Genomic DNA, 23,105 nt, shown 5'->3' with positions numbered 1-23,105 from the left:
GAGAGATGTCAGAGTTACAGACAAAGATGGGAGTCATCTGCATAGAAGCAATAGTCAAAACTATAAGAATGTATACATTACTAAGGGAAGGAAGGTACAGAAAGAAAGGGACTGATAACAGAACTTTAGGGTATGCTTCCATTTAACGGATAGAAATCAAAAGTGGGTTAAAGAGAAAGACAATTTATCACAAAGAATCAAATAGCAGAACCCAGGAGGTCAAAGGACAAGAGTTTGCAGAAGGGATGATCAACAATGTTAAATGCTGCAGAAATTTCAATAAGGATTGAGTTAGCTGATTTGTTTGGGCAAACTCATAGGGTTAAGTGACTTGTCCAAGGTCACACAACCAAATAAGTATTATGTGTCTGAGGCTGGATTCAAACTGAGGTCCTCTGAACTCCAGGGCCAGTGCTCTATCTACTGTACCACCCAGCTGCCCCATAAGGATTGAAGAAAATGATTGGGAGATAATTTCTGGTCTTTAAGAGAGCAGTTTCAGTCATGGAGGTGAATGACAAAAATATGTTTCATTTGGGTCAGGCTTTGCTATTTAATTTCCCATATATTCTCAAATTAGACACTTTAAGAATGAGTATGACAAGTAGAAGCAACAAGAGCTTGATTTTCATTTTTTCTAAAAGATTTATTATAAACTTGATAAGCATCAGAAGACATGAACATTTCAAAATACAAAGGACAGAGAGTTTCTTATGAAATTGCAAGCATCAGATTGTTTATTGTTTCAGGGAAGAGAAGAAAAGGGAGGGATACAATTTAGAAATCAAAACATTAAAAAATGTTAAAAATTGTTTTACCATGTAATTAGGAAAAAATAAAATATTGTGTTGAAAAAGTATTATTTTTGTTCTCCAACACCAGCATTTCATAGGAGTTCCATTTTTGGTTTTGCCTCAGAAATCTTTTCAAGATAAATAACTAACAAATAAAACAGAATCTTGCAGGGGAACTGCATCTATGGGTCAAAATTTTAAATGTTATAACTCTTCCTGACTCCAGGCCCATTGCTTTATATACTGCATCACAACACACATACACACACACACACACACACACACACACACACACACACACACACATCCTCATAAACAGAATAGTCAAAGGCAGAAGATTAAATAGATCCTGCCAATGATAATTTTAAAAGTCAATCTAGAGTTTTATTAATAATAGCTGACATTTGATTGGCACTTGAGACTTGCAAGCATTTTGCATATTGTCTAATTTAATCCTCCTTGAGGTAGGAAGCACAGTTATTTTTATTACTATGATAACTAAAACTTGAAAAGATAGAATTTGACCTTGGTCATACAAGTAGAAAAATGCTAAAGGCAAAATTTGAACCCAGACAACTTTGATTCCAAATTTAATAAGCTATGCATTATATCAGATTAACTCTCCAGTGAAAATTATCATATTTTAAAGAGATATTTTTAATTCTTACCAAAAATAATAAGAGGTAGTTCTAGCCAGATGGCTGATAGTCGGAACAACAGGAATGGAGCTACAATTCCACCAAAGTCACATAAACCTGAACACAATGAAACACCAAAGTTTCTGTAAAGGAAAAAAAAATTAACTATCAGGGTCTTAGCAAAATCAAGAAAATGAAAATTGCAAGATATTGGTAAGAAAAATCAAATATATTCACAGAGTACTTTAAATTTTGAAATACATTTTCATATCCATTAATCTATTTTTCTCCTGAAAGCAATCCTGTATGATAAGGCAAGTGTTAGCTTCCAACTTTTAAAGATAAGGTACTTGAATTCAAGAGAAGTCAACAGACTTAACTAAATCAACATCACAGATTGGAGTTTGAGTCCTCAAGTAGATCCTACAACCTGCTCGTGGCTATAGCTCTCCAATGACATATTCATATTCTACTCTTCAATGAAAGGTATAATTTTTTCCTACTAGTACTATTCTAGTCCCACGTTTTACCACTTCATATCATAGAGTTAACTTTCTTAAAAACTATAGCATTTGTACACTTTGACTTTGGGTTACAAATGAGGATTCCTCTTCTAAATAAGCTACCTAATGTATTCATAAAATTTTGCTGTTGTTGTTCAGTTGTTTCAACTGTGTCTGACTATGAACCCATTTTTGAGGTTTTCTTGGCAAAGAGACTGTAGTGGTTTGCCATTTCCTTCTTCAGCTCACTTTACATATGAGAAAACTGAGGTAAGCTGGGGTAAGTGATTTGCCCAATGTCACACAGCTGGTAGGTATCTGAGGCTGGATTTGAACTCAAGAAGACTTATCTTCCTGACTCCAGGCCCATTGCTTTATCTACTGCATCACAACATACACACATACACACACACACATCCATATATACATACACCCATACCCAAACATATGAAAGGGGACTAGATTTGATGTCTGGGGTCCTGAGATTGAATCTTGACTCTTCTTACTATACCTTAACAGTGGGAAAACCATTTAATGTCTGTAGACTTCATATGTGAGATGAAAAGCTTGAACTAGATGATTTGTGAGTTTCTTTCTAGAGAAGACACACACAGACACACACAGACACACACAGACACACACACACACACACACACTCCGATATGTTAATATATTAAAAAGAAAACTGGACTGTGAAACTAAAGTCCTAATTATATTACTATCTTTGTGACCAAGATCACAAAAGCAATAAATAGTATACCCAGGATTCCAACATAGATCCCTAGATCCTAAATTCTTTCTGTGAGTCAATTTCTCCAAGTATAAAATAGTGTTCAGTTGTGATCTTTAAGGTTTCTTTTAACTCTAAGTCTGTGACTCTATTGTATATATTGATACCAAAAGTAACATAATGCTTACATAAGTTATTTAGGAAAATTATTGTTTCATCTTCATAGATTTGACCCAATGTTCTAGTTCTATCAAGAAATCATAATTTGTTGGTTAAATTTATATAAGGCAATTTTAAAACATCACTACCATCAATCTATTAATAAATAAGATGACAATGACCTTATGGACAGCATGTGATCTTTTGGAAATTCAAAGAATCTTCCTTAATAGGTGCTGACCTCTTATTCTTTGTCTTGTAATATTTTTTTCAGAGATGGTTGAACTCATTTAGATGTCCTGGAGTCTATCTTCTCTTTTTGTTATTACCTATGTTGATTTATCTTCTATTTTTTAGGTTTTCAACTGTTTTCTTCTTTCTTAGATCTTTGGAAATTTCATTTTTTTTCTTTATGTCTCCTTGTTTCTCAGTTTCTAACTCTTTCCCCTTTTATGGTCAGTCCCTCAAGGGCTGGACTTCAGCATCATCCCATTCAGGGGAATTTACTTTTCATCAACCTTAGTCTCTGACCTAAGGGGATAGTGTATAGAAGCAGATTCTTGGATTCCAAGGCCCTTCCTCATGGTCTAGTACAATCCCACACATGGGCAGGCACCTTGCCAAAACTGTCTTTGTTCTTAGTTCTCTGGTGGAGCACTGCTGTAAAGCAGCTTGCTGCTACCCCAGATAAAGTAACACTTAAGGGAACTTCCAGAGGAGGACAATCAGAATACTGAATGGCCAAGGCATATAAGGGTTGGTTGAAGGAAATGAGGATGTTCAGCCTGAAGAAAAGATTTGGAGAACCTGATTGTCTGAATATCTGAAAATTTGTCATTAGGAAGAGAGATTAGATTCATTCTATTTAAACTCAGATGGAACACTCAAGAGCAAAAGGTAGAAGCTCCAAAGAGCCACAGTTAGGTTTATTGGAAGAAAAAAGTTTTTTGAAAATTAGCTGTCCAAAAGTGGAATAGATCATACTAGTAGGCAATGACTTGCCCCCCCTCACTGTAGAGCTTCAAATATAGACTATATAACCACTCATTAGATATATTTCACTAAGAATTTACTTTTGATATAGATTGGATTAAGTGGAAGAAAGAAGTCACTGCCAACTCCAAAATTCTGCAATTAACTGAATGTGTCGATGGAGCAAAGACCATCTCATTGCTAAGAATGGAACTCTCTTCTTTCCTGTTGTTCACTACCCTGCTTAAAATAAGAGACTATGCTTTGTTTTATGAGGATGCTATTATTAGCTTACCACAAGCAAGGCATGAGTATTGAGAATTTTACAGTAGCAGGAACAGACTTTCACTGATCCAAAAATGTACTCATTTTGTCCAGTTTGTGACCATCAGAACATATCTGCAAGGCAACTATTTGGAATTAAAAAGACAGCATAGGTCTATTCCTATTTTTGTATAAAAATATATATAGCCACATTCTACCATGTGGAATGCTAGAAAGAATTCTGCACTTGGGAATCAGTAAACCTAGGACCAAATTGCATTTCTGATATCAATATGATCAGGGTATTGTTTTTGTTTTCTTATATGTGATGTGGGGATAATAGGAATTTAACTTTTACTATCTATCTCACAGGTTGTTGTAAGGAAAGCACATATCATTATTGCTAAGACTGCTAATACTTATATTCATAAGTATAACATTCTTAGCATTTTTTGGCTTGTGAAAATTTTGAATACATTATAAAATTCACTTTAACAACTCATGGACTTATTCTGAGTCATATTTCAAATCATTCATCATTTCTCTAGCCACTCTGGTTAGAAAAAGATTGGTGCTTGAAAGAAAAGTAATAGTTTTTTACTTGATTGTACTAAGGGGAGGGGAGGGGGATTACAGACTGCATCACTGTATCTTTCCCCCCCAAAAAGAAAAGGGGTGATTTCAAATTCAAGGAGATGACCAGACTGAGAATAGAATAATAAACGAATATGCTCTCTACTTGACACTGAACCTGAAACAACTACAAAGAGAATGTCTGAAACAGCTATTTGAACTTTATGGAGGGTCATGGGAGGAAGAAGAAGAAGAAGAAGAGAAAAAGGATAGAATTTTTATTTCAAAGTATGCATTACATCAGAAAAGAACTTGAGCCCCCAAAAGTTTCACAGGGTAGAAGATTTAATTTGAATATTCTGAATTTAAATGATCTGAAATTCAGTATCATAGCATTTCATAAAGAGATAAAAGAAAAAGGTTGAATCTAAAAAAAAAATCCACTCAGTTCTAATAATGGATTAACACTAGAACCCACACAGGATGCACAGGAAGTGAGAAGTCCCATTATCCCACCAGGGGACATTCTATTCCTCCATTTGTGGCCACTATCCAAAACCTGACTGGGCTACTTACACAGCATAAAGGATAGGAGTCACCACTCTATTCCTCATGATCATAGGAAGGAACATGAAGCCTTACCAACTATATTCCAGCTCTACCTCCTAGGTTGCCCTCCAGGCCTTATCATCTGCCCTTCCTCTACATTTTTCAGACCCCCTTGTGATAGAAGATACAGAGTAGAATTTAAGGTTCCTTTCAGGTCTGATATTGTCTGATATTCTGGATTTTTTAAAAAAATTATTCTTCTGTTAGTAGGGTAATGTCCTCTGATCTTTAAATGAACTGAATCTGTGATTTCATTGGTTTATGGAGTTCCCTCATAAGCAATTCTCCTTACCAATGCAGAGTGGCAGCTATCTTACAACTTTTGGTCTTAGAGGATTGATTAGAAGCATTAAGATATTAAATGACTTGCCCAGGATCAAATAGCCAGTATATGTCAGAAATGGGACTTGAGATCTTCTTAATTCTAAAACCTGCTCTCCATTGACTGTATAACATTATCTTCTGTTATCTGATGATGATGGTGGTGATGGTGGTGATGATAAGAGTTTTTTATAATGAATATTCTGGTTTACTCATTTGAATCTCACAAAGTCCCTTGGATATTATAGAAATCACAAACTACATTTTACAGATGAGGAAATCGAGGCTCATACAACCCAAAGTATTTGAACATTTCTATAGTGCCTACTAAGAGATAGGCACTATGTTTAGTGCTTTACACAAATATTACTTCATTTCATCCTCACAAAACCTTGTGTGGAAGGTGTTCTTAGTAGTTCCATTTTACAGTTGAGAAAACCGAGGTAAACAAAAGTGATATATGTCCAGCAATTAAGTATCTGAGGTGGGGTTCAAATTCAGGTCTTACTGATTCCAGGTGTAACAGTTTACCCATTGTGCTTCATGGGATTATAGAATTAGATTTAGAAGAGGGCTCAGGAATCGTCTTGTCTAACCTCATTGTCTAACAGCATTCCTCAGTTGAGGAAATGGAAGAAGTCTTTTTTATTTTTGCAAGGCAAAAGGGGGTTAAGTGGCTTGCCCAAGGCCATACAGCTAGGTGATTATTAAGTGTCTGGGGTTGGATTTGAACTCAGGTACTCCTGACTCCAGGGCCAGTGCTCTATCCACTGCACCACCTAGCCTCCCCTTGAAGAAGTCTTGAAAAGACCTTCACAAGATCCCACAAGCCACCCTAGGACTGTAGAAAGACCATTGGTTCTCCTGTAATATAACAAGTGTTAGAAGCTGAAAACTCCCACGACTCTTTTAATAAGGAGTTAAAGTGGCTTAATGGATAAAGTAGTGGGCTTGGAGTCAGGGAAAAACCCGAGTTCAGACCCTGCCTTGAGCACTTGACTGTATGATCCTGAGCAAGTCATTCAACCTTGCCTAACCTGTTTTTTCATCTTTCAAGTGACAATAATAATACTTAACACAATAATTGTAAGGATCAAATGAGATAGCTTCTGCAAAATATGAATGGCAGCTGTTATCATTTGTTATTTCAGCATCACTACTGCTATTTCTCTAAGGCTATAGAACTATATGGGAGGTATTTATGCTTATACTAAATTCTCCCAAAATTTCAAACTTTGGTGCTTTTAAAATATTAAATCTCTTTCCTTTGGAGGTCATTTAAAAAAAACATAAACATTTGCTCCTTTCAAGATGTCAAGACTGGGCCGTGGCTAACATCTCCATACTTAGTTGTAATAAGGAGTAGAAATGTAATGCTATGGATTTTAGCAGTCTCTCCAACATTGAGTGTGACTGGAATTAAATAAAGGTAAAATAATGCAAAGTAAAAATAATGAAAAATTGTCTCTGAGAGGACTCAAGGGTTTTTTTTTATGAGTAAAAGGATATGGACTACATGATAATTATTTTGGTTGCTTAGAGAAATTTTACTTTTCTTTCAATTTCTTGATTACATTATAATTCATTAAAGATCTTGGATAAGTGACTTCTGAATTAGTGAGATGTGACTGTAATAATAACATGCATCTGTATAGTCCTCTTGTACTTTCTAAATGCTTACACTTACATTACTTAAAGCTAGTCTTTGATTAGGCTATTTTAAATGAATGGGCAGTATAACTTGCCAAATGAACAGTTCAAGGTTCCCTCTTGTTTCCTGGAAAGACATTCTTAGTGGAGCATTAACTGACTAGATTCAACACAAATCAAACACCCAGAAACACAGAAACATAAGACATACACATACATACATACATACATATACATATGCATATATGTATATATACTTCTCTCACTATTTTTATGGCTGGGTTAGTTTGAGACTCAAACATCAAAGGTATTATTCATGAGATCAGTACACACATTCTCCCTTAGTTGGGGTGTAATGATGGCTTGGCCCTGCATTAGAAAGAATACAGTTGATCAATAGTGGAAGGAAATTTGGAAAAATATATGCACTCTGAATTAATGTTCCTCTTGGCAAATTAATTTTGGATGAAATGAATGCATGACACTGAGTGATATTTTGATTTTCTGAAGGTATGATAGCTTATGCCTTTCAAACTTAGCTGATAACCATATTTCAATGCCATCATAACTAAAATGCTTTTATTTAGATTATTTCTGATTTTAATTACCACCATCTTTCTCTGCTCCCCATCATTTATCCTTCCATTATCATTTTGTCCTCTAAGGAGCTAATGTTTCCCTACATACTGATGTTTTTATTGCTTTGATGAAAGACTAATTTTTGATGCATCATGTATTCCAGCTTCTAAGTGAATTCAAAACTTCAATCAGGAAAAGTGTTTTGATTGATGTGAAACATATTCTAAAAGCCAAATTCTATTTTAACAATGGTTTCAGCTATTTCATTTGAGAGGTAAAGAGTAGAAGAGGGTTTCTGATGGAATTGCTTTGTTGGTTCCATTAAAGATTGGCTGTGAGCAAAAGGATCAACTGCCTTCTAGCTTTTGGCACCTCCCAGAAGTTGACAGTTCCTATTTTCTTGTTGTTTCTATTCCTCAGAAACTGAGCAGTGCTAATGGAGAGAACAAGAATAGTCTTCTCTTGGAAGCCAATTATTTGAAAAAAATATTTAACCTAAGGTAGAATAGTACAGTTATCCCTTTCACATCCCAATTTTCCTCATTATGGCTTCTATATACTGTGGGTCAACATATAAAATTAAATAGGAACTTTTGGGAAGTTTTGTGGAATCTGTAGATGATATGCAAAGGCTAGGAGATGATATAAAACATTTAGAAACAAAAAATGCATTTTATACACACAGAGTGTTATATAAATAAGATCAACATATTTTATCTTTTAATATCATAATAATTCAGACTTCTTTTCTGGAACAAAACAAGGGCCAAAAAATTTTACACAGATTTTTCCAGATTGCAGGAGTGCCATGCTCACAACCCCCTTGATATGGAAGGGATAATTGTAGAATATTACAACCTAAAAGGACTTTGGATGCCTTCTGGTTGAAACCCCTTTCCCAAGGACTGGAGCCCACTAAATGGAAGAGCTGGGGATAGAACCAGGTCTTTTGACTCATGATCTAGTGTTTTTGTGGGTATACCATTATTTTTTGCCAAATTATTCAACAGTATTTACAGAGTGCTGCACAGAGTGTCATTTGGCATGTAGGGTATCTATTTGAATAGCCGTGGTTCAACCTGCTGTCATTTATTGGGAAACTAACATATCAGTAAAAGAAAAAATTTCCATCCCTCCCAGGCATAACGATCCTCCTATAAAAGATGCAGCACGAAACCATCTGTTTCTCACCAGTTGCAGCAAATAGAAACTGAGGCAACAAATAGTGTTCTTAAGTCTCATCAGTCAGGAACCCAATTTAGGTATTGAATTTTTTTTTTTTTTTTGCAAGGGAGTGGAGTTAAGTGGCTTGCCCAAGGCCACACAACTAGGTAATTATTATGTGTCTGAGGCCGGATTTGAACTCAGGTACTCCTGACTCCAGGGACAGGGCTCTATCCACTGCACCACCTAGGTGTCCCTAGGTATTGAATCTGATTGACATCTGATGACAAAATGAATACAAAATGAAATGAAAAATATTTGCAATAATGAATTATTCTCTTACCATGCCAGAAAACTTTAACTTTAGCTGAATGGAATTCCTTGATAAAACTATGTAATGTGCCAGAATCCTAAGACAGAAAGCATTTCTATCATTTCTATGAAGACATCATATATGAAATAGCTGAAACAGAAATTATGGGCTACATAAGCCTCGAGGCAGGCAAATTCTAGGTTATATGCTTCCACCGTATTGCCCTGAAGTTAGGTAAGGGCTAACATATTATTGAGCTAGTCTTTTTCAAAAGGTTGAAGTTCATCCTGAAAGATCTCAGTCCTAATATTAGAAATGAGAAACTGGGAGTTACACATTGTAATTACCTTAATGTTGTTGGATACAATTCTGAGTTCACCAAATAAACAATTTCGAAGGCCATGGTAATCCCCAGTCTTCCTATAGTAGCTACTGAAGTTCTCAGCCATGGTGTCCCTGCAAACAGAGAGAGAAATGTTAGAGATTTAATGTAATTACCAGCTAACCACAAAATGTATTTGCTTGATATTTTCCACAACTCTAGTTTTTAAAGTTCAAATAATATATAAAACAGTAGCTGACATACTATATATGCATATACAATGTATATTATATAGATGTATATATAATACAAGCATCTATATCTTTGTATTTATGTATAATATATATGTTAATTTAACAGGATAATTGTCCCCCAACAGTTCTTCACCCCATCAAAGAAGACATTGCAGAACAGAGCTGTAATAAAATAGCAGAAGGCAAAGTTCTGTCTTGGATGTCTTTCTTTTCCAGTTTCTAAGAGTGTTCATTCTGTCCTTTACATAGGATCTTCAAAATAATATTCTGACTTTGTCATTCCTTCCTTTACACTATGCTATTCCTTTACTCTCTTCTGCTCTGCTTTTCCCTTCTTTTCATTTTAAAATCACCTAGCAGGATCAGTCTCACAAAACCAGAGTGGAAAACAGCTTTAGAGTTCATTTGGAGCAACACCCTCATTTTACAGATTGAAAACCTGAGAGGCCCAGAGAGGGTACTGCATTTCCCCATGTGTAAGAGGCACCATTATTTAAAAAATTGGGGGTCTAAAAACTGGGAACATCTTATACAGTGGTTGTAGATTTTTTTTTATTCGCATTTCCTACTTTTTTGTGCTTGTTTTCTTTGTGTTCATTGTTTCGCATTTGTTACCAGTATATTAGGTTACGTTTTGTCATGTTTTGCCCAGAAATGGCTCAGAAAAGATTTTCGTTCAAGGCTGAATTCAAGTTCAAAGTGATCCAGTCCACAAAAGTGAATGGAAATTGTGCTACTGAACATCAGTTTAGTCCTCCTCCAGCTGAGAAAACAATCAGAGACTAGTTATGGAAAAAAGAAATGTGAAAATGGTACGGCAGAAGACCATGGGAGGCAAGTCAGCCAAATGACCTCAGTTAGAGAGGGATACAAGTTGAAGAGCAAAGGGCCATTGGAATTCTTGTGTCCACAAAGATGGCTCAACAGGAGGCTAGAACAATTGTTGATGAAAAAGAAGAGACTGATTTCAAAGGACACAATTGGTGCAGGTTTATGAAACCGGAATGGACTAAGCATGTGTACACTCACCAGATTTGCCCAAAAGATACCTGAAAGCTATGAGCAGAAGGTCCTTGAATTTCATGACAAATATAGGTCATTTAACTAGGAAGTGGCAGAGCTGGGATTTGGTCTCATGACTCTTAGTTCAGCACTCTTGTCATAGCCCAAGTTGATTTGACATCTTTTATCCAACAGGCCAGATAGATTTCTACCATGAAGTCAAATTCTCTCTCTCTCTCTCTCTCTCTCTCTCTCTCTCTCTCTCTCTCTCTCTTCACTCCCTCCTTCTCCCTCCTAATCCTTCCTCCCCCCTTCCCCATCTCACTCTCTCACTCTTTCTTCCTTTTCTTCCCTCTCTCTACACACACACACACACACACACACACACACACACACACACACACACACACACACACGTAATGTTAAAATTGGTTGAGACCTTTAAACACACACACACAGACACGCAAAATTAAAAAAAAAATTTTCAGGTCACTAGAGAAACATCCCTGTCCTTTTGAAGACTATCTGTGTTTTGAATAAGAAAAAACTGTCCCAAATGTTCTATAAAATTAAAGAATAAAATCAAAAAACCTTGCTAACTCATTGAATTTCAGGCAGGGAAAATGTGTAAGTAGTTGCTTCGTATATTTTTCAGTCTGGTAAGATTCCTCATAACCCCATTTGGGGTTTTCTTGGAAAAGATACTAGAGTGGTTTGCCTTTTCATTCTTCAGCTCATTTTATAGATGATGAAACTGAGGCAAACTGAGTTAAATGACTTGCCCGGGGTCACAGAGCTGTTAAGTATCTGAGGCCATATTTTCAGGCAGATGAGCCATCAGGCACTCTATCTACTGTGCAACCTGGCTGTCCCATATAGTTAGTTAAATCACGTGAAAACACTTTGGGATAGTTTTGGCAAAATAAAGAAATCATATTATTTTTCCTCTAACCCCAAAGTAACTCATTCATTCAAAAAATATGTATTAAGTAACTTCTATGTCCAGGCCCCTGTATTAGTTGTTAGGTATGTTAGGTGAGATAAATAAGACCTATCTCCTACCCCTTAGAAGCTTATAATTGTCAATAGCTTTCTCAACATTTTGGTTACTTCTATATGACCCTATACTATTAGAACAGTCTAGACTTGAGGAATGAATTTTTATAAATTGATGATTTATTAAGGAGAACTGCTATTGTTACTCTTCCCTATTTATTCAACAACATAAATTTATTAAGCAGGGTGAAAAAAGTTATGGCTGCTATTTGTATAATATAATTTACTATAATTAGTCAATGTATTATAATTTAAAGTCAATTGAAATTGACCTTGGAAGTCTTGGGTTCAAGTCTCATTTTTCTCTCATACTAGCTCTATGATACTTGTCAAGGTTTTCTGAGATGGCTGAGATGGATACTATATTTTACTAATTACATATCATATAAACATAATTATACTAGATATACATTCATTAATTACAGAAAATGGATAACAATACTAGCATGCAACACAGAGATTGACAGGAAAATACTTTTTGAATTGCAAAGTCCTATATAAGTGTGGCTTATAAAAAAGACAAAGGATTAAATGCACAGTAATATGTTCTGAGGCTAACGTTCTGGGTTTTCAGCAAGAAATAAAAATAACAGAACACAAAATACATTTATTTTGAAATGAAATCTTCAATTTCTTCATTCATTAGGACATTAGCTTTTGAAGTCTGAGAAAGTTTTAGGCATTCAGGGGAAATACATTTTACTATCCAAAAAATGGTCATTTTCACACTGGATCTCCTCTCTCTGAAATAATTTTGTATTTATTTTGTATAGCTTGTCAATTTTTATATCCATGTCTTTGTAGTGTCCTTCAAATAAAACAAAAACTTTTTAAGGCAGGGACCATTTTGTTATAGTCTTTGAATGCTCAGTGACTTTATAATGTTTAGCCCAGAGGAGAAACTTAACAAATGCTCCTTGAATAAATGAATTAATGAATATTAGGAGAGACTGTCTCAGTGAATTCAAGTTCACTCTATTAGCAAATATTTAGCAAATGAGGGAGGGGGAGAAATCTTGCAAGTCACTAAACAAAGTAACAATTTAGCTAGGAGGAAGAGTAAGAAAAATTGAACTGTGAGGCACAATAAGAAGTTTTAATTTATTTTAATTGATTACTTTAATTCAAGACAATAATCTTGAGTATTAGCATATATTTTCAGTATAAATTCAATGAACATTTATCTATGTCTGTTCCCCCCCCCCATCTCCCATATACTCTTGCATTAAGGTTAACACATAGAGGAACAGGAGAACAGAATAGCTTGCTAGACTACTATCTGTTCCAGCTCTGAACAGTTGTAAACATGTAGTCTGATTCATACTTTACTGCTGCATTAAAACCAGATAGAGGGATGAGGAATCTAGTCCAACCCATTCCTTCAATGAGCAGGTGGTACCCAGTGCCAGGTGCAGGATAATGAAGGGTGGATATTGTTGCCAAAGTTCCATGACTCCTGCCCAGATTTCACAATCTCAGTCAACTTCATGCCTTCCAAGTGAAGAGACTAGCTGTTGAAGGGGAAATGACTCTACTACCCAGGTTTGATATTAAATTCTTTTTTTGTCTAAATTTAATAAATTTAATTTGCAGGTGGAGTCCAGTTGAAATGAACGATGACAATATAGGTGCAAGATTAAGATTAGATATGTGATTAAAAGTATATCAGAACCCAAGAACAACTGGTTTGTGGTACAATAGAGTCCAGATTCAGAAGACCTGAATTCAAATCCTACCTTTGTTGCTTAATAACCCTTATAATCTAGGGTAAGTCATTTGCTTTCTGGCTCTTATTTTCCTTATCTTTAAAGTGATGGGTGATGGGGGAGGGCTAGGAAGTCTCCGAGATCTCTTTCAATTCTAATCACATTATCTTAGGCATTTTAATAATATCTTCTGTCAAGCCATTCCTTTGGATGTTACTGGTAATCCTTAGGGAGTAGTGGGTTCTATTTTATTGAAGACCTTTAAGCCAATTTTGGAAATCTACTTGTCAGGTATGTTATAGTGGGGATTCCCTTTTAGGGATGAGTTGAACTAGATGACCAGTGATGTCCCTTCAGACTCAAAATTCTGCTTAAGTTAACTGAACGTGCACTGATAAGCACAAATACAATCCTCAAGGTCAGTAAACACTGGTTGAACACGGTAGTATTAGGAATATGAAAATGAAAATTGAGATAGCCTCTGATTTCAATGATCTTCTAACTTAGATGGACTTTTATTCCCCCATGAAGATTTGCTTTCTTTTGTCACACCATAATTTTTACTTTCACAATGATTTCAGATTTCTCTAGAATTATATAGTTATGGAATTGCAGAATCCTACAGAGATGGAAAAGACCTTAAGACATAGAATGTTAAAATTGGTTGAGACCTTTAAAGCCCTCAGAGCAGCCATGGATATCACCATCGTAGTCCTATAGAATTTAATGATTTGGGTGGAAAAAGACTGCTGGGTCCACATTAAGCTACTGTGAAGAACCGTTGAGAGGTGTCCATATAGAAATGGAATTTTCTCTAGATACAGCAATATAAATACTAGTATTATTTTTTTTGTTAAAAATGAATGTAGGATGTGTAATTCATCTGAAATTAAAGAAAGTAGTATATTGCACATCACAAAAGTTCACAATATTAACAGAAATTTCCTCTTTGGAAAGCTCTCAATATTTATAAAACCACAGGTCTGGAATTGCCCTCCCCCCATTTAAATAAACAAAAAACCAGAAACCAGTATAATTTTACTAATGAAATATCTAAAATGTACATTTTATTTTGCTTCTGAAATTTTTCTGAATTTGAAAGTCAATTTTCCCAGGTAGAAATAAATTAATGTAATATAAAAATTGTTGCTTGTTTTAGAATTACCGTAACTAAATTGGGTTTGAGATGACAAATTAGAATCAAAATAAAGTAGAATGAAAAATCAGTAGAATTCTCCATTTTTCAAATTTCATTCAGGGTTCAGGAATATGGGATAATGCAAAACTAGACAATTGGGACTAAAATATAAATAGATTTTTTTTTGTATGTGTCAAGAACCTCTTTTGACCACAAATGTTGGGATTACTGGAAAGTTAGCTAATGAGGGTTCCTTTGAGGATACTGGATCTATCAAGAGGCTACTCAATATTTAAAGCACTGTTATACCATCCCACCCCATCCAGTTTCTTGATATTTGCCCTTGTAGCAAGGGAACTCAGACTAAAGAGAAATACTGTAATATACCTTTTTAGTATTAGAAATAATCTGTACTATTAAGGTGTTCTTGATACTGTATTGGCTTTTAAAAACCCATTTCAGGTATCCCATCTGGTGGCTGGCCACATGTCTAACCTTGGTCATGCCTTTGGGGCAGTAACATGGGCAATAGTAATAGACACCAAGCATGATCAGTAGTAGACAATTAAACACTATGCATGGCAGTGGATAATACTTTATGTCAGACCTTAAGCCTCTTCTAAAGGATTCCCCTATGGAAAATTCCACCTATACCAAGTGTTAAACTCCTCAAGCACCACCCTTGGTTCCCCCATTACAGAAAATGTACTTAAAGAGTCATCACTTCCTCATCAGCCCCCCTTTTTTTCTATCTCAGTTGGGCACTGCTACTTGGTTTCTTTCCCTCTTCCTTTCTATATACTGGATTCATGTGATCTCAGCTCTATGCTGCTGCACTCATGTGGTCCCAAGTCTATGGGGCTGGATCTATCTTGTGGCTGTTTCCTTTCCCTTTTCCTCCTTTCTTAACTTGACTATCCTCTTTGCTATTCACCCTTAACTGCAAACTTAATTCCCATGTAATTATTGTCCCTCATTAGGGATCAGTGGTTTCCTGCCTTCACTTTAGCCCTTCTTTCCTTCAGCTTCTTGCTAATCAGCCTGTCCTTTAAACCTCTCATTTACTTTACTTGCTCCTCTAAAGTACCTAGCTTGTGAACTTTTTGTAGTAACTTTAAACCTTAGGTGCAACCTGTGATTTAAAGTGTAAGCCTTTCTTACCTAAGTTAGAGAGTTGGTAATTTTATCACCTGATCAGCTGTCCCTCTCTCCAGCAACACCTTGCTTGCTACCAGGCCTCCCAGTTCTATAGCTTTCCATGGGACTATTATGACCTGATTTGTAATTATGGATTTTATCTAGTTCATTCTACCCATGCTTCACATTCCACCACTGCACCCTGGCCACCAAATTGTCTATTATCTGCTCTTCTCTTACACTGTACTCCTTTGACAAAGATCATTAAACTAAAGCAAAACTGAACACACTGTAAATTCACTGGGTTTACACCTTTTTTTACAATAAGGAAATGATTAAGCTCTTGATTTGCATGTTCCTCTAGAGCAGAGAACTCTTTTGATTTAAAGATATCTTTTCTTCTAGATTCTGGTAGGCTAGAGTTTCTATGTAAGTCAGTACCTATAAGAATTTCAAATAAAGCTCTACTAAGCATAATTAGTAGTAGAATTCAGTTGTAAATTCTAAATGTTGATGATTAATATATAATAGTTATTTTTTATCAATAAGCATATTTTTAATAGACTTTAAGTAAGTGAAGTCAAGAGAAATCATTGATTGATTATACAGCCCAGCAGAGAGGAAACTGTATTTGAAGTCAGATTATCTGGGTTCAAATTCATGTTTGACTAGTTACTATATCAACTTTTTCTGGTCCTCTCATCTGTAAAATGAGGGGTCCCTTTTAGGTCTAAATTTATGATCCTTTAATCCAAAGGGGCTGTGGTATCATCAGTATTTATTTGTTCTGTCATAAGAATTCTGTTCGCTGATAAATTCTGGAAAAATAGTTACCTTCAGGTAAGAATGCCGTAACAAGACATGCAATTCCAGCTACTATATTGCTCACTGCAAAGGGAAGGCGTCGTCCAATACGTTCAATTGTTAGTAAAATCAGGAGAGCTCCTGGCAATTCCACAACTCCTGAGATAAAAAAATCTATATAGAGATTTCCACCTATGATTCCCAGGCGCATGACAAGTCCTTGGTAAACCACTGCACTTGTGAACCTGGAATAACATCAAGAAAAACCAAGAGCGAGACAAATAAGTGATGAACTTCAATCAGAGTGTGAAGGCAAGGGGTCTTTGTAAAATTAACACACTTAAGGCTTTTAAAATTCAATGCAATTGGAACTTACCAAGCAAACATTAGAATTAGAGTGCATTTCCTCATTTGGGGAGTCCTCACCAGATCTAAAAAGGATGGATTACTAACCTCCTCATCTGTAACAGTGATCTAAAGGGAAAAAGTAGATTTCGAAAGTAGTACACCAGCAACAAACCCCTCGGATTTTAGAAGTTAGAGACTTGTCATCAACCAAATTCAAGGCAGCTGAGTCATTGACCCTATCAGACTTATCCAGGCTTTTTAGCCAACTGTCACATATTATTTTATAGACTGAGAATGAAGTTATTAACTTCATACATAGTCTCCCATCCATGAAACCTGGACCAAACTAAAAGGTTTTTGCATTGTTGAGAATGAAATCTTGGCACTGTTATCCAACAGAGAAAGAAACATGGCAGATTTACCATTTGCAAGTTAACTGAGTATGTTACACTTTTGAACTAGAAAGATAAACATAGAAATAATTAAAGTATGTAGGCCCTGACACTGTATTTTCTTTTAAAAAAAGTAATAGTTAAATAAAATCCAGAGACAGGACTAATCAAAGATGAAGATCTGGAAGGAACTTGAGATAACATCTACTCATACTCTTTCATTTTAATGCTAAGTAAAGATGACACAATGAAAAGACTTGCCTCTATTTCTTTAACCACCTATCTCCCCCCCACTCACTTTTTCCTTCCTTCCTTCCTTCCTTCCTTCCTTCCTTCCTTCCTTCCTTCCTTCCTTCCTTCCTTCCTTCCTCCCTCCCTCCCTCCCTTCCTTCCTTTCTTCCTTTTTTTTTTTGCATCAATATGAACCAACTACCCTTGAGGTTAAAAGACTGTCCCCACCTCAATAGGTCCACTTATGCTTTGATCCCATATGCTCTGAATTCTGATTCAATCACTTAACTGAAGCTCATTCCCAGGTTAACAATAATCTAACTGCTAGATCTAAGGGTCTTTTTCCTCTCCTCATTCTATTTGACCTGTTTGGAGGTTTTGATACTGTTCACTCTCTTCTCTCAGACACTCTCTCTACCATTGGTCTACATGTCTACTCTCTTTTGACTTTCCTCTTAGTTTTCTAATACTTTATTTTATTTAAAAATATTCCTTTTAGGGGCAGCTAGGTGGCACAGTGGATAGAGCACTGGCCCTGGAGTCAGGAGTACCTGAGTTCAAATCTGACCTCAGACACTTAATAATTACCTAGCTGTGTGGCCTTGGGCAAGCCACTTAGGCCCATTGTCTTGCAAAAAACTAAAAATAATAATAATAAACTATTCAGTTGGTATTATATTATTTTTACAGAAAAACCGCTAAAACTTTTATTAAAAACTGGTTCATTATTTATGATTGTCAATTATGATTTTAAAATGTGTCAATAAATTTTTTTCTTGATTTTTGCAAGTCAATAGAGGTTAAATGACTTGCCCAAGGTCACACAGCTAAGCAAATATTAAGTGTCTGAGGTCAAATTTGAACTCAGGTCCTCCTGACTCCATGATTTGTGCTCTGTTCACTGTGCCTCCTAGCTGCCCCATGTCAATAAAATCCTGGGTAAAATATAGAATAATTTAGGATTTTTCTTTTTTCTTTCCAGAATCCTTAAGATTACTATCTTTTTAGAAATTTGGAAACATTAAAGAGCTGAACTACTTCCCTCCCATTAGGTGAGCATGGTGGCGCATGCTTGCAATCCCTGCTCCTGGAGAAGGTTGAAGCTGCTTGACTACTTAAGCTTAGCAGATCAGAACTACAATAGGGCTAAAAGCAATAAGATGTCCATTCAAGGTCCAGTATAGTGTGGGGGTGCTACAAGGCTGCCTAAAGAGGGGTGGACCTTTCCAGCTTGGAAGACAACAGGTCAAAGCTTTTATGCCAATCAATAGTGAAAGTGGCTACTGAGAAGCTACATGTCCATCTTGTGTGAGATATCAAGTCTCTTCCTCCATGCCTTAAAACAAAAAATTTATTACACATTTCTACATATAGACATCTTTGGGTTAACTAATCCACATTGTCTATAAAAAGTTGTTCAAGTACCTATCATTAATATAATAATTAAGTAACTTCCTAATTCATACTGACATCTCAGTTTTCACTTGGCTGCACTTATTTTGGTATTTAGATTCTCTTTTTTGCCCCCATACCAGGTACCTCTTTCCCATCCCTTTTTGTAGTTTTTCTCCTTAAGCTTATGAACTCTTTGAGGGCAGGGACCATCTCTTCTTTTTGTATTTATATCCTCAACATTTAGCATAATACCTAGTTAATTAATAAATAATTCTTTGGTTATTAATTGACTATTGACTGATTTGGATATGTCTGTCACTTGGACAGATTTTTGGATAACTGAATGTTCTATGAATAGATCACAGGATCATAAATTTAGCACTGGAAGGAACCTCAGAAGAGATCACCTAACTCAATATCTTTATTTTTAAAATGAGGAAATTGAAGTCCAACGAAGTTAAGTGAATTTCTAAATTTGCCCAAAATCACAAGTAATAAGTGACCAAGATGGGATTTAATCCAGGTCTTCCGACTACAAATTCAGTGCTTTCCCCACTGACACAATGAGGTTTTTATTTACCACAACTGCTAGGTACCAGATGCTTTAAAAAAAAGCATCTTTCCTTTGCCACCCCACCATAGGGAAAGGGAAGGGGGGGGGAGAGAGAGAGAGAGAGAGAGAGTATCTAATCTTCCCATTTTACAGAAGCGGAAATAGAAGTGCAGAGAGATTAAGTGAATTTCCAAATTTGCAAAAGTATTAAGTAGCAGAAGTGGCATTCACAGTTAAGTCCCATAGATATTTATTTGTCCAATATTATTTCCACTGAACCATTAGAAGCACCACTTAATGGAGAGATTTGCAAGATTTTGAACAAGTTGACAAGTGTTTCTGTTGGCCTCAAGGAACAATGAAAAACATGGGTCAGACCTATCCTGGCCAAGTAAAGTAGAGGCAGCATGTGAAAATACAGGACAAGAAATTTCCCATAAATATTTGAAAACTGAATATAACAAAGATAAGTGTAGGGAAGAATTTTTGGACTGAATGAGATAATTGTTTTAATAGTCTAATTTGTTTTGTTAATATAGATAACATTTTTAGTTTATCAACTGTGGATCAGCATCCACAGACATTTATTGAATTCTGACTTTTGGTAAAGTACTGAGCTAAACTGTAGTGATACAGAGCCATATAAGACAGTTTTTCATCCTCAAGGGATGAAGAAAATATTTGATAAATATAAATGTAATATTTAGATTATATTATTACATATCATATAATTATAATATAAATATATTATGCAAACAAATATTACAAATATACATTAGATAAATTAATTCACAAAACAAAAGGTGACTTCAGTTGATCCAGGGAAAGTTATTATTTATTTAAAGAACAAATCCAGCTGGTCTTTGATTTAGAAAACACACTTCACAGTGATGCTATTCTTCTGAAAGGTTGACTCTTCATTCTTATAATATTCACAAACTTTAAAGACTAAGAAGAAATTAATTAGGTTTGGATGAAGTCATAAAAGTTATGTTTTGAAAGGCATAAGGAATCTCAGGTGGTTGCTGTGGTTTACTTTTATGTTTGTTTGTTTGTTTGTTTTTTTGCAAGGCAAACGGGGTTAAGTGGCTTGCCCAAGGCCACACAGCTAGGTAGTTATTAAATGTCTGAGACCGGATTTGAACCCAGGTACTCCTGACTCCAAGGCCGGTGCTTTATCCACTACGCCACCTAGCCGCCCCTGTGATTTATTTTTAATAATACCACTGCTTCCAAAGAAATAAAAATGAATATCAATCTGAAGGTAATGGAGAGGGCATGGTAGGTGTGAGAAGCCTGTTATATAGAACCAATAAGGAATTCCAGTGAAGCAGAGGATTACAAGATGTCATGAAATAATTATATAAAAGGAAGGGAAAAGGTCGTGTTGCAAGAATGATGGATGACATGAATAGTCAGAATTTTGTACTTTTTTGTTGTTTAATCATTTTCAGTCATATCTGACTCTTAATGACTCCATTTGGGGTTCTAATGACAAAGATACTGGAGTGTTTTTGCCATTTCCTCCTCGAGCTCAATTTACAGATAAGGAAACTGAGGCAAACAGAGTTAAGTGACTTGCCAAGGTCACAAAGCTAGTAGTCTGAAGCCAAATTTCAACTCAGACCTTCCTGATTCCAGGTCCAGCACTCTATCCACTGAGCCACTCAGTTGGTCTTTACACTAGAACCCTCAAATATCAGGAATGTTAGGAAACTCTTTACTAAGTTGGATGGACCCAATGAGGAAAATTCATGAGTGGACCTAGAAAAAATCATATTGGATGGGAAGGCATGAATAATTACAATTGGTATTGCTGGAGGGAATGACTGAATTGATGAGGATATAAATCCACCTGAATACTCTAGAATGACTTTTGCAGCAAAGATGATTAACCAATTGATAATTATTTATTAAGTGCCTATTCTGACCTAGTCACCGGGGATTCAAGTACAAGAGATAAAAATGTAGTTGCAAAAATATAATTAGACTCAGCAAGGTCATTGTACAGTATTTTTTAAGGAGTAGAAGCCCTATACAAGATGTAAATATTTTTAATATTTTATCACATCTCTAAATGGATTACAAGAACTAATGGATCATATTAGTTTTGTCTGGGAAAAACTAAAGAAAATAGAATGATAACATTTTACCTTTTTGAGGCTTGTTACTAGTTAATTTGATCAATGATGATTTTGGAATGTGAGAGGCATCATGGCATAGTGGATTGAGATCTTCTTTGGAACTAGGATAACTTATCTCCTGCAAAATAATCCTGACAAATCATTCAACCTCTCAAGTTGTTCACTCAGTTCACTTATTCTATCTCATTGTCGCCTGCTCCACTTGCTTGTTTGTCCCATAACTATGCCAAAGCTGTTGGCTTTGGTTTTCTTTTCTAAAACAAAATAAGGTAATCTATACTACACTAGAACATTTTATTCATTCTTCCTCTGATTAATTTAACTTTGTTTAGAATTTCTCTATAAACTTGCCTGATAATTTCTTCAAAATGATCTTTTTTATTTATTTGGAAGAATAAAGTTGCTAGGAATAACATTTGGCTACTAGCATAGTGTTTCACTCATGTTTTGTTTATTGCTATAACCCTTCAATGAATTGTTTATGGAAAACTTGAAAACACCCTTGGTTTGTTTATTTATATGCCATAAACAAATACAGGATGTCCTAAAAGTTTTAGTAAGCTTTAGTAGCTTAAAATTGAACTAAGACTTTGGGGACACATATCTTCTGACCATATGGTCATGTGAGAACAGTGGCAGAAATGAGAGTTGGTAACATGATTGATATTCTTGAATAATATCAATTAACATAGAATTTAACCTTATTTTTCAATCAGGATTTCTAACTTGAATCTAATCTATTTTTACACAAGGGTCAAAGAGTTTCAATAGTTTTGTTGATTAGATGGCATTTTGAACAAGAACTTTGTACAAACATGGTTTCATATTGAAGTCAGTATTTTAAATACTTCTTTGCCAGCCTAACTTGCTCATACAGTGTCATAAAAGAAAGAGTAAGAGCAAAAGTGTCCCATGAGAGAACCTGTCTCCTTACATCCTGTTCCCTTCTATATAGATTGCAATCCAGTGACACTGGTCTCCTTGGCTATTTCAGGAATACAATACTCCACTGTCTGACTCTGTGCCTTTTTGTAGGTTCTTCCCCATGCCTGGAACTCTCTCTTCTCATATGGGTCTCTTGGCCTTCCTTCAACTCTCAAATAAAATGCCTTTCCTAGTCCTCCTGAATTTTCTGTCTTCCCAACTTAGTTTGTATGGCTTTTGTTTGGCCATAGTGTTTAATATTTTCTCTCCCCTTAGGCTGTGCTCTTTTTTGTTTTTCTTTCTTATCCCCAGCTCTTAGTAAAAGCTACAGTGGGTCATGCCTGGCACATATCAGATGTTTAATAAATGCTTGTTGACTGATTTTAATTTGCCTAGCATGAAACAACTTTACACTAGTGATATCCAATAG

General features: G+C 35.5%; 1 protein-coding gene across 1 annotated transcript in view; it reads right to left on the bottom strand.

Moving 5' to 3' along the window:
• Positions 1–23,105, bottom strand: part of LOC141488155 (solute carrier family 22 member 3) — a 130,657-nt gene that overhangs the window by 18,137 nt on the left and 89,415 nt on the right. The window contains exons 6-9 of the mRNA XM_074187975.1: positions 17,065–17,162; positions 16,719–16,933; positions 9,617–9,725; positions 1,463–1,575 (exon numbers count right to left, since the gene is read on the bottom strand). Coding sequence (XP_074044076.1) covers positions 1,463–1,575; positions 9,617–9,725; positions 16,719–16,933; positions 17,065–17,162 — 535 coding nt within the window. The remainder of the gene's footprint in view (positions 1–1,462; positions 1,576–9,616; positions 9,726–16,718; positions 16,934–17,064; positions 17,163–23,105) is intronic.

The sequence above is a fragment of the Macrotis lagotis genome, chromosome 5, assembly GCF_037893015.1.
Source record: "Macrotis lagotis isolate mMagLag1 chromosome 5, bilby.v1.9.chrom.fasta, whole genome shotgun sequence".
NCBI classification, from domain to species: Eukaryota; Metazoa; Chordata; class Mammalia; order Peramelemorphia; family Peramelidae; genus Macrotis; species Macrotis lagotis.
The sequence above is the reverse complement of the archived record's forward strand: the minus strand, read 5'-3'. Positions and strand labels throughout refer to the sequence as shown.